The 13357-nt window shown below is 42.8% G+C and overlaps 1 protein-coding gene across 2 annotated transcripts in view; it reads right to left on the bottom strand.

Annotated features, from left to right (window-relative positions):
* The window catches only part of LOC111953013 (chromatin remodeling regulator CECR2-like), a 68958-nt gene extending 55879 nt beyond the window's left edge, over window positions 1–13079 (bottom strand). The window contains exon 1 of one of the 2 annotated variants that reach the window (XM_023972078.3): window positions 12757–13079. In XM_023972078.3, the coding sequence (XP_023827846.1) occupies window positions 12757–12876 (120 nt within the window). In that variant the 5' untranslated portion in view covers window positions 12877–13079. The remainder of the gene's footprint in view (window positions 1–12756) is intronic. The other variant, XM_023972076.3, reaches the window with a different exon arrangement.
* Between the last annotated feature and the right edge of the window lie 278 nt (window positions 13080–13357).

Raw genomic sequence — 13357 nt, 5'->3', positions numbered from 1 at the left:
GATTGACATCCACCATCAGATTGTTCTGAAATAGTTTGTTAGAATCAGATTAACATTCATGCATCAGTTTGTTGAAATATAATTTAAGAAATTAAGCTAATGATTCCACACAAAAAAAAAAAAAGCCATTTAAAGATATGAGTATTATATGAATCCTTCGATTTGGACCAAACTTTGTCAAAAGCCATCCACAGACCCCCCCCAACAGCAATCACACACACTGTACAAAACATTATGACAGACTGACCAGGTGAATCCGAGTGGAAGCTATGATCTCTTAATGGTTAAATCCAATCAGTGGACACTAACTTTGAGTCAAGATCAGAGTCAAAATGCAAGCCAAGATCAACCACTCAAGATTTTTTTTATTTTAACATGACTTAAAAAGCAAGCCTATGCAAAATGAACCTATTAAACCAGTACTGTAGCAAATTAGGTTTGTGCAGTAGGCTATAGGCCCAATACATTATCACCGCATATTGGCTTTGCTTGAATTGCAATCCCTGGTGTTGTTAATGTTTTGCACACTGTGTATAGTATCAGCTCTCTGTCTGACAAGTAGTATGGAGCTGCGGCTCAGAGTAGTTTCTTCATCCTATGTAATGTAATCCCAGAGAATTGTGATGTTATTTTTGTTCTTCTTCCCTGTTCAGAGAAGTTAGTCATTGACTGCTTACAGGGTAAGGACCAGAATCTTGTTTCTCATGGCCCGAGTCCATTWMGTGCCTTTTGGCCAACTTCAAGCAAGCAGTCGTGCCTTTTACAGAGGAGTGGCTTCCGTCTGGCAACTCTACCATAAAGGCCTGATTGGTGGAGTGCTACAGAGATGGTTGTCTGTCTGGAAGTTTCTCTCATCTCCACAGAGGAACTCTGGAGCTCTGTCAGAGTGACCATCAGGTTCTTGGTCACCTCCCTGACCTAGGTCCTTCTCCCCCGACTGCCCAGTTTGGCCGGGCGGCCAGCTCTAGTAAGAGTCTTGGTGGTTCCGAACTTCTTCCATTTAAGAATGATGGAGTCAACTTTGTTCTTGGGGACCTTCAATGCTGCAGAAATGTTGTGGTACCCTTCTCCAGATCTGTGCCTCGACACAATCCTGTCTCGGAGCTCTACGGACAATTCCTTTGACCTCATGGCTTGGTTTATGCCCTCACATGCACTGTCAACTGTGGGACCTTATATAGACAGGTGTGTACCTTTCCAAATCATGTCCAATCAATTGAATTTACCACAGGTGGACTCCAATCAAGTTGTAGATACATCAAGGATGATCAATGGAAACAGGATGCACCCGAGCTCAATTTCAAGTCTCATAGCAAAGGGTCTGAATACTTATGTAAACAAGGTATCTTTTTTATTATGAATAAAAAAGCAAAAATGTCTATAAACCTGTTTTCACTTTGTCATTATGGGGTATTGTGTGTAGATTGCTGGGGATTTTTTTTTTTTTGGTCATAGCAAAGAGTCTAAATACTTATTTACATAAGGTGTTTCTTTTTATACATTCGCAAAAAATTCTAAAAACCTGTTTTTGCTTTGTCATTATGTGGTATTGTGTGTAGATTAATGAGGGAAAACAATGATTTCATCCATTTTAGAATAAGGCTGTAACATAACAAAATGTGGAAAAAGCTAAGGGGTCTGAAAACTTTCCGAATGCACTGTATATTAGCATTTTCATGCTTCATGTCGCATCAGCTAGGCTGGATGCTGTGCGAGAACGAAGGCTACCTGACAGGCTCACTTTTCTGTTGCAACCTGCAGAAACAACCTTGAAGACGACCACCACAATATGTAAAATCGTCCAAAGTGGTGGCAAGAAAGCTGCACCGCTCTGTCAGAGCTCGGTGCTTATTATCGGATGTATTAGATTTCAAAATCTAACTTTTTGGATATACTGTTAATGAAATATTAGAAAGACCCACTGAATTATTCAGAACATGAATACCTATATGGGTCTTGGTAAAATACACTGGACTGTCTGCACTCTGAGGCCTCGCTAGTAGGGTGGATGAGGATTCTCCTTCTCTATACAAAATACAAATCACTTTTGATGTGGCTGTTTGAGAACMTTAGGTTCTCTGATTGATGTATTTCACAAAGATCAAAGACCTAATTAAGGAGAGTTTAATATCAAATAGTGAGTGATATCACTAAAGTGCTTATTTACCCACTGTGTGCAGTTAGTGGATAACCATATATATAGTGAGAAATGTATTGATGTTCCAATCGCAGTATCAAATTGCAATTGATATATAATCTTGAGAGTCGCAATACATATTGTAACGGAATCTAAGTATCGTGATAATACTGTATCGTGAGGTCCCTGGGAATTCCCAGCCCTAATGGCGGCGGGAGTTTGTTTAAAAGTAGGAATTAGAACGCAGTGGTTGTGAAATGCTTTCAACGGCTTCAGACCAATAAACAACATCCACAATGGTAAAAGGACCTAGAAACCTACATTACTTGTTAATTTCAGTTTGTTGAGAACTGCCTGGTCAGGTCCTGTGGCTCTTCTCCACAGTAGGTTGGCTCCATAAAGAATGGAAAGAGCAGAATGCCCCTGATCTTTTACGGACCAGAACCTGTTTCAGTGTATCGTCTGTGCAGATAGCAGCAGCTGAAGCAGACAGATTTCCGTCTCGTCCGCCTTCAGCGTGGCTCTTAATCGATTCACCCTCAAAGCAAATTAGTACCTCGCTCTCATCCCTCTGCCTGTCTCAAGTTTAATAAACAGCCCCAGAAAGAGGCCAATTTCCCTGCTGCTCTCCAGATAACGTCAGACAGCTGATGAAGATGTATGGAATCAGACACGCTGAACCAAATACCAGCACAGTGACAAACACATCTCCAATAGGGCTAAGAATGTCCAGGAAACTCACGATACGATATTATCATGATACTTAGGTGATGATACGATATGTTTTGCGATTCTCACAATTCAATATGCATTTCAATACTGTGATCATTGCAACTTGATGTTAAACATAAACATATTGCACACCATATAAACTCAGCAAAAACAAGAAACGTCCCTTCTTCAGGACCGTCTTGGAAGATAATTCGTAAAAATCTAAATAACTTCAGACCTTCATTGTAAAGGGTTTAAACACTGTTTCCCATGCTTGTTCAATGAACCATAAACAATTAAATGAACATGCACCTGTGGAACGGTCGTTAAGACACTAACAGCTTACAGACAGTAGGCAATTAATGTCACAATTATGAAAACTTAGGCCACTAGAGAGGCTTTTCTACAGACTCTGGAAAAACACAAAAAGAAAGATGCCCAGGGTCCCTGGTCATCTTCCTGAATGCGCCTTAGGCATGCTGCAAGGAGGCATGAGGACTGCAGATGTGGCCAGGGCAATAAATTGCAATGTCCGTACTGTGAGACGCCTAAGACAGCGCTACAGGGAGGACAGCTGATCGTCCTCGCAGTGGCAGACCACGTGTAACAACACCTGCACATCCAACATCCAAACATTACACCTGCGGGACAGGTACAGGATGGCAACAACTGCTTGAGTTACACCAGGAACGTACAATCTCTCCATCAGTGCTCAGACTCTCAGCCTATTGCGGACAGAGGTTGGACTGCGGGCTTGTAGGCCTGTTGTAAGGCAGGTCCTCACATCACCGGCAACAACGGCGCCGATGGGCACAAACCCACCGTCGCTGGACCAGACAGGATTGGCAAAAAGTGCTCTTCACTGACGAGTTGCAATTTTGTCTCACCAGGGGGGATGGTAGGATTCGGGTTTATCGTCAAAGGAATGAGCGTTACACCGAGGCCTGTACTCTGGAGCGGGATTGATTTGGAGGTGGAGGGTCCGTCATGGTCTGGGGCGGTGTGTCACAGCATCATCGGACTGAGCTTGTGGTCATTGCAGGCAATTTCACCGCTGTGCCTTACGGGGAAGACATCCTCCTCCCTCATGTGGTACCTTTCCTGCAGGCTCATCCTGACATGACCCTTCAGCATGACAATGCCACCAGCCATACTGCTCTTTCTGTGCGTGATTTCCTGCAAGACAGAAATGTCAGTGTTCTGCCATGGCCAGCAATGAGCCCGGATCTCAATACCATTGAGCACGTCTGGGACCTGTTGGATCGGAGGGTTGAGGGCTAGGGCCATTCCCCCCAGAAATGTCCGGGAACTTGCAGGTGCCTTAGTGGAAGAGTGGGGTAACATCTCACAGCAAGAACTGGCAAATCTGGTGCAGTCCATGAGGAGGAGATGCACTGCAGTACTTAATGCGGCTGGTGGCCACACCAGATATTGACTGTTACTTTTGATTTTGATCCCCCAGTTGTTCAGGGACACATTATTCCATTTGTTAGTAACACATCTGTGGAACTTGTTCAGTTTATGTCTCAGTTGTTGGATCTTATGTTCACACAAATATTTACACATGTTAAGTTTGCTGAAAATAAAACACAGTTGACAAGTGAGAGGACATTTATTTTTTTGCTGAGTTTATGTCTGCTGTAGAGGGACAAGAGAGCCACGTGAACAAGTTTTGATCAGTTATAGAAACAAAAGCGCTAAAAACTAAATTGGCTCCCTAATTAAAAAGATTGAGAACAAGCTAGGAATGAAAAATACTGGAGTTTTGGTCCAGGGACAGCAAACTAGCACAAAAATAGTGTGATATTTTCAGAACGATATATTGTCAAAAATAATATCCCGATATGTAACTTTCTCCAGTAGAAGGATAGGCTCTGGCTGGCAGTGCTGGTGGTGGAAGGCACATCCTGGAGGATCCAGGGGAGGCTCGGAGGCTCTGAGATTTCAGGGCTCATTTCACAGCCACACTGCCAGGAAATCAAGCGTGCCTCCACGGAGACAAAGAAGCAGGGGGACGGCCAGGTTGGCCGAGGCCTCTTCCTGCAGAGTCCCTCTCCCTTTGGCCAGGGGAGACTGGGAGCGACAGTGAAGTGTAACAGGGGAACAAAGTGCAAGGGGKCGTTTTGTGACCCTGCCAAGAAAAATCTCCATCACCACCCACCGGAACCACAGCCCGGAAAAGAAGAGCCGCTCGACAACACCACCTCCCCACTGGATTTGTTAATGTCCAGTTGGTAGCGATTTCACAAGGTACAAAAGTTCTGCTCTGTGACATTCATAAGAGGGCTCCTGGTAAAAATCCACAGTGCATTCTTCCCACTGAGCCATTCCCACCATCCTGAGCTTTATGACCAAGAGACAAGCTATTTGACCCATGTAGAGCTAAGGCCCCTCCCTACCTTGTGGGAAAAAGGCATTACATACATTCTTTAGGTCAATCCTTACACGTTTGCCTCTCTAGCATGTTGATAATTTCCTCTGCAGAGATGACCGGTATCAAAATAGGCCTAAAACTTTTCTTTACACTCTCTCCACACAAGAAGCCCAATACTCAGAAGTGCTAGTTCAAAAATATGCATTTTTAAAAACGCAGAACATCAAGAGATCGACGTGCAAATATAGTTTTCCTCCACAGATAATACATAAGTGCAACATATTTCGGCAGAAAATAGCTTAATTCTCATCAGATGACAACTTAAACACAAAGCTATTTGGCTAGCAGCCACACAAGTAAATGAGCATGGCCATCATATTGTTAATCATAGACAGAATGTAGCCAGCTACATTTCCTAATGTTTTGCTTGAAGTAAATCTTATATTTTACCTATTAAAAGTAGGCTACACTGAGAAAAAAGTACTGAAGAAAAGTAGCTACACAGTCAGAGCGCTGCCTGCCGATTGAATGCCCATTTGTGAATTCCCATCCGAATACAGAACTGCAACTGATGCGCAAAATGAGTCTGATGCCAAGCACAAATTACAATACGAAACATTTTAGACGTGCGTTTACCCCTGCTTTCCTCCCAACTGCCAATTCTGACAGAAGAGGACAAAACCAGAACAGAAGATTAACAAGAGCCAATGAATGTGTCAGGGACAGTTGGTTGAAGTGCTCAGTGGACACAATGTTGACCAACCTGTGCATCCAGTGTTAGAGAATGTGGAAGACAGGACACCAGCCTCCCTGAGACATGCGTTGCTATGTCCAAAATGCTGGACAGACAGACTTATGAAATGTTGACCTAGGTTTGACTCAAATCACCCAGCACTCGATACCAGAGGAAGGACGGACCATTCTGTCAGGGGAATGACAGCCACTTCCTGCCTCCCTCCACATCAACTCTTTAAAAAGGAAAGTTGCAAAAATCATCATACCGGCTGTATTTATACTTGCTTGAACGGCAATAGCTCAGATACACATGAAGACATGAAACAATCGCGAGGATCAATAGAACATCGCTCAGAGATGCACAAAAATGATAATATTCAAAATAGATGAATCTTTCCTTTCACTAACCCAACCTCAATGCTCACAGATGGTGGCACTTAGCTCTGTGCAGCACTAAGACACAGACAGTACGAACACAGGAAATGAGTATCTTCTAAGATCTGTGGTGGTGGAGTTCAAAGAAACAGCCTGGTTGCATCTTCTATGTAAAGAATGTTATTCACGTTCTAGGATTTGATAAGAAATAACATTCTATTCACTGGCCGTAATTAATCAAACCCAAAAATAGGTGTTTTAACCGGAAACATTTAAGACAAGGAACATTTCGGTTGGACTACTCTTCAAGACAGAGACAATGGTGGACTGGACTCGTCAAGACTACCATGTTACTGTAGGCCTGCTTGCCTCCACGGTATCTCATGGTATGCAGCGTTAAAAAAAATATAGAGCGTCCCCCCTGCCTTAACACAGAGCCCCAGAGTGTTCACCGAGCCCCAGGAGAAACCCCTCAGAGGAACCCCTCTCTCCACACCACCAGTGAGGGGGCTCTCTCAAACATACGCTGAACCGTGGAGTCCATCCAAACAGGTCGAACATAGTTTGAACATCCTAGCTGTGTGGCCACATATCCTCAAGGCTTCGCAGATATACTGAGCATTATAAACTCGAACTCACATCCCAGAAGTGGGCCTAAAGGCTCAAATGCAGCCTTCAATTAAAATATTGTAATTAGATCTAGTCTGGGCAACAGGTGATTTAGGCTGCATATGTATACATGCTGGTGAATACAGGAAGAGCTTGAAGTGATCTCCTAAAGTGCTTGGGCTCTCCGTTCAGTCAAGTGAGACACAGGTTTAGTCTCATCTCAGTTGATCATTTACTCCGGTTTGGTCATACGATCACCCCATAGACAAGGACACATCAAAGACACTAGATCCTCTTAAACCTGGATTTGTGTGCTATTTACTGAGCAAGCCACCTGCTTTTATCAGCACTGCCATTTAAGAGCAGACATTAGGGCTAAAAACAGAACAAACCAAATGAGGAACAGAGCTATCCACTAAGCGCTGTTCCATTATAGGCAAGCTAATGTAACACATTAGATCACCCAGGACCACAATTCACTGATTGGGCTTAGTTTGTCTCAAACAGTGAGGAGAACCGGCAATCTTTCTGCTCAGTTCCATTTGGGCCAGTGTATAAATAGCCTACCTGTGTAAGGCTTTCAGACAAACCTTGCTTTTATTAATAAATGCTTCAACAAAAAAGGTTCAATTAGGTTGCAATTATAATGTCCAAATGACTGATGTCAGAGCCCCTAAACACATAATGTCATGTTATGCAATGAATATATCAGATTGGTTGAGAGTGATATCACGTTGGCTATAGCTATATACAGTGCATTTGGAAAGTATTCAGACCCCGTGAATTTTTGCACATGTTGTTACATTACAGCCATTTTCTAAAATGGGTTAAATAAAACATTTCAAATTAATAAACACAATACCCCATAATGACAAAGCAAAAACAGGTTTCACTTTGTCATTAGATATAGGACAGACACTTCAGAACAAACTTTTTGATACGTCAGGGAATCTCAGGGCACGTTTGTAAATTCACTATGGAGTGCCAGAGTGCCGTAAAGCTGCCAGAGAGCTGTGAGGGGAACGGCACCTCCGTACCTTCAGGCTCTGATCAGGCCCTACACCCAAACAAGGGCACTGCGTTCATCCACCTCTGGGCTGCTCGCCTCCCTACCTCTGAGGAAGTACAGTTCCCGCTCAGCCCAGTCAAAACTGTTCGCTGCTCTGGCACCCCAATGGTGGAACAAACTCCCTCACGACGCCAGGTCAGCGGAGTCAATCACCACCTTCCGGAGACACCTGAAACCCCACCTCTTTAAGGAATACCTAGGATAGGATAAAGTAATCCTCCTAACCCCCCCCTCCGCCTTAAAAGAGTTAGATGCACTATTGTAAAGTGGTTGTTCCACTGGATATCATAAGGTGAATGCACCAATTTGTAAGTCGCTCTGGATAAGAGCGTCTGCTAAATGACTTAAATGTAAATGTAAATGTAAATTCAGAGCGTTGTCAGATTGCCTTACATAAAATCAGAGCGTTTCCCTTTCAGAGTGCACACTGGACGCTCTGGCTGAGGAGTAGGGTTGTTTCCGAGCGTTCTGACCTCAGCATGAGTGCTTGACTGCCGTTCTAACTGGCTAACGTAGGCTAGCTAGCTACTTCCACACACAAATGACAGGACACCTCACTGACCATTTTACTCACCCAGGCAGAGCTGGTTAGGTTGTTATCCAGAGRGTTGTTGACGAACACCATGCCCAAAACGGAAGCCATCGTGCGCAACTTGATTTTGTCCCCCCACACCAAACGTGATCACAACACGCAGGTTGAAATATCAAAACAAACACCGAACCAATTATGTTAATTTTGGGACAGGTCGAAAAAGCATTAAACACCTCCCGGGTGGCGCAGTGGTCTAAGGCACTGCGTCGCAGTGCTAGCTGTGCCACCAGAGATTCTGGGTCCGAGCCCAGGCTCTGTCGCAGCCGGCCGCGACCGGGAGGCCCATGGTGCAGCGCACAATTGGCCCAGCGTCGTCCAGGTTAGGGAGGGTTTGGCCGGCAGGGATATCCTCGTCTCATCTCGCACTAGCAACTCCTGTGGCGGGCCGGGCGCAGTGCACGCTGACCAGGTCGCCAGGTGTACGGTGTTCCCTCTGACACATTGGTGCGGCTGGCTTCCGGGTTGGATGTGRGCTGTGTTAAGAAGCAGTGCGGCTTGGTTGGGTTGTCTTTCAGAGGATGCATTGCTCTCGACCTTCGTCTCTCCCGAGTCCGTACGGGAGTTGCAGCGATGAGACAAGACTGTAACTACTACCAATTGGATACCACGAAATTGGGGAGAAAAAAAAGGGGGTAAAAAATATATATATTTATGAATAAAAGAAAAGGCACTAAACATTTATGGCAATTTAGCATTAATTTGTCCAATTTAGCTAGCTTGCTGTTGCTGGCTAATTTGTCCTGGGACATAAACGTTGAGTTGTTATTTTCCCTGAAATGCACAAGGTCCTCTACTCCGACAATTAAGCCACACAAAACAGTCTCCCGAATCGTTTCTAATCATCTCTCCTCCTTCCAGGCCATTTCTACGGCGATTGGCATCGAACTTTCATATTAAGGTGTATTCCCACAACTGGACGACCTCAGTTCATCTTTCAATCGCCCACGTGGGGATAACCAATAAGGAGATGGCACGTGGGTATCTGCTTCTATAAACCAATGAGGAGATGGGAGAGGCAGGACTTGCCTCGCGTTCAGCTTCACGAATAGAACCGACTATTTTTGCGCCTGGCAACGCAGACACTCGTTGGCGCACGCGAGCAATGTGGGTGCAATGATTGAATAACATGCATGTGTACATTTATTTTGCAAAGCGAGCGCATGCGAGCGGTTTGGTCAGCATGTAACTGTGCTGCAGGCACCAATTTTTTATATTTTTTGATAACACAGGCCATATTCAACAGGTGTTGAGCAATCGTTAATTCATCAGTTATTCAGCGCACTATCACTACTCTGAAATCGGAGTAGATAGCCAGAGCTAATTTACAAACYCACCCTAAATCTGTCATTGCATTACAGTATCACAGAAAGCTTGATTCTCTATAGCTAAACAAGAGATATATTGACGTAATAAGGAATTCCCCTCAACCACAATTTAGAGGGAAACAAACATTTCCCATTGTAAAAGAGCTTTTAGTTATACAGAATTAACAAAACCTGRTGAAAAGCTGGAGTGTTGGTCAATGTACATGTAAGAAGGTCAAATACCCCGACCTATGGTTTGCAATGCTCCCATGTAGGGACATGGAAGAGTGAGAAATGTGTGGACCCGGTGTCCAAGTAGGCTACATGTAGCTATGTGTGTGGAAAACATTATCACAGGTAAGACATTTAACTTATAAAACYGACTATACTAAACTCCACTCACTATTTGTATCTGTATAGTCAGTTTGTTTGTGTTGTTGGTCTTGGCTAGCTAGCAATCACTCACATGACTGCTAGCACCTTTGTGAAAAGGGGCATAAGAAGCCCTACAATATTACGTTTTTCTAAGTACTGAGAACACTCGGGAGCAGGGAATGTTGAAAAGTAATCTTTAGACTTAAATGTAGTTTTTGCTGTAAACCAATGGGGTAACCACAGGTTGTTTTCCCCCACAGGTAGACAGGGCTGCATTCTAATACCGACTGGGTCTATACTGAAAGCAAAGTGGTTAAGTGAGCATTAACACACAAAAGACGGTGCGTACCAGGGATTTATTGCACACCGTAGCGGTGTGAGAAGGCACATTTATTAATATGCATAACAAAGTTAAGCACATTCTGAGAATAACTGTTTCCTTCCACATGTTAAGCAAATGCTCCAGATAGTGTTATCTACTAAATGAATGTTTCAAAGACAGCACAATACAATCTGTACTCTCTACAATGTTGTCTTCTAGCAATTAAGAGTGACAAAGACAGATTAGAGTATGCACACTCTCCCTTTACGTAATCCCAGAAGTATTTTTGAAATGGAGGTAAGTCGATTTTCACCACTTTAAGTGGTATGCAGATTGAATTGGCTATATCAATTAAGTGAAGGGCTTTGACATTCATTCTGAAATATAGGTTCTACTCTTAACTTTATTGCCCAGAGCACAATAGACGTGTGACCTTGGACAACAAAGAGTGTGCCTGACTAAGACTTCAAATCTATAAATTAAAGTGTCACAAATCGGTGGCTCGGTTTATGGTGCGCATTTGCGCAGGACAAATCTGCTATCAAAACCTCACCATCATAGATGTAGTTATTGATATGCGTCGATGATTACACGATCCATCGAATAAGATGTTCCTCTAAATCAGCTACATTGGATGCAGGCAAGGCAGCACAAGTGATCTGTGCCTAGTGATGCGGTTAAAGATAGACAGTCAATCGCTCGCAGTGGCTGCAAGACGCGCACCGCGTAAAACACAATTGTGCAAAACGGAGTTCTACAGAATCGGGGCGTTTGTATCATGATATCACTCGCCGATTGCTGCAGTATTGTGTTTTATATTCACACGCATTCATATATATCCTGTTAACAGTTATAAAAGATCATATCAACTTTACTACAAACTAGAGGTGATGCTTCCCACCCTATCCCTCATCCAATAACAAAGCGATGCCTGCGTGTGATTTTCACTCCCGAGAGGGGTGGGGGTGGATGGGTAATGGGGGCTGTTGACCTTACACATTTTCTTCAAGTCCCATCATTTTTCGATGGATCAAACAATCCCCATTATTGCATACTAAATCAGCCAAGCAGTGTTCATTATGGAGCAGCAAACTACAAACGAAACCACTCTGTTGGAATTGCTAGAAACCGATGATAAAGTTGAATTATGTAACAGAAGTGTAATACGTAAAATTATTCCCACATAGTTAAGTAACGCGCGAAATGACCGACTAATGTACGCTGACGCTCGACATGCATTTCTGTTTGCTTCATAGAAAACAATTTTGAACGACTGTTTCKTCATTCTAACGTTAAAACATGAGATAATAAAACAATGGCAGAATGTCAAATACTACCCAAGCCAGATGGCTTGCTAGACAATAAACTCGAAACTCTCGTCATGAACTTGACTATTTGATAAAAACATGGCAACAGTGGATCAAAAACAAGTAAGATACAACCTGCAAGTAACAGTACCCTTTATTCACGTGCATGTGATTTATTGCGTTGAGAGTATTCGCTAAAGAGAATAGTTATGGCTCTCGTCTTAATAAATTACGTTACAAATAGCTATTACTTCGAGCTATTTCACGGTGATATAATTTACATTTGTTTTAATCTATAACTTGGTTAACATTTGGACAAAGACGTGCGATTTACTATGGATGGCTATAAACACAAGCGAAACGTTCGATTTCACCAAATGAAAACAAATGGATCCCACCACATGGTTTTGTTTCGGCTGGCAAGAACTAAACGTTAGCTAGTTAATGTTGTTATCAAAATACAACCATTGGTGTAGCTACATGTTACATTGCTTGTTATACAAAGTAACAGCATACATACCATGAAATAGAACGTTCACGTTTATTTCAACTGGGACTTAACGAGTTTTCAAACATTCTGACTTAGCTAGCTACTGTAGGCACTTGCTAGCCAACTAGCTAGTTAGTAACGTTAGCTAACTTGGCTAGCTACAGTAGGTAAGTTAAACAGAGAAGTACTGAATAGTAAGATGAGCTAAGTTATAGCTAACGTTAACTGTTGGTACTTTTCAACTACCCTACAAACGCATTCTACGAGGCAAAAATAAAGAAATTGTAATATAGCAGTCAAAAATAGAAAAAAAATGTCTCCCAAAATTCTAAATGTATTTTCCAGAACTTCTTTACCTCAATTTCAAAGTCTGGTAGGTTGAATGCAGTCCTGAACAGCGAACAGAAGTGGGCTATGGCGGGTACTTCCCACCAAGACTGGATCTCTTCCACAGAAATTGTACATCCCTGGGACATTTTCGGACCGAAAATTGTATAACTTGGTTTCTCACATTAGAAATAATTTCCTCAAGGTTTGTGTAAAACCTCCTTAATTGAAACTTCCTTCAAATAAATTACAAAAGTTGCTGTTGATGTTCCATCCAGTCAGTTGCCATTACAACCCGGTCCGGAGAGTGCTAGCTAGCAAGTTACAATCTGTTTCAATCAGAATTTCACAAGAGCTGAACAGATGGGGTGGTGCTACCACCTCGGCGCAAGGAGGGGTGTTGTTACTTACGCAGCGTATTAAAATATACAAAAATCCACCAAGCCTTTATAATACACATCAAAATATTTGTTTACTTGCAATTCTACTTAAATTAATATATATTGGTACTAACATTTGATTATCTGGTTTATTTGTTTTGTTTATGCTATCTTCTGCAGACATCCACCACCACTTCGACTTGATAGACCGGTCCCTATTTAAAGGGTATGCTACTGATTTCAGAATGGT

Source organism: Salvelinus sp. IW2-2015, linkage group LG26 (assembly GCF_002910315.2).
Source record: "Salvelinus sp. IW2-2015 linkage group LG26, ASM291031v2, whole genome shotgun sequence".
In the NCBI taxonomy this organism is placed as follows: Eukaryota; Metazoa; Chordata; class Actinopteri; order Salmoniformes; family Salmonidae; genus Salvelinus; species Salvelinus sp. IW2-2015.
Note: the sequence above shows the minus strand (reverse complement) of the source record. Positions and strands in the feature narration are given on the sequence as shown.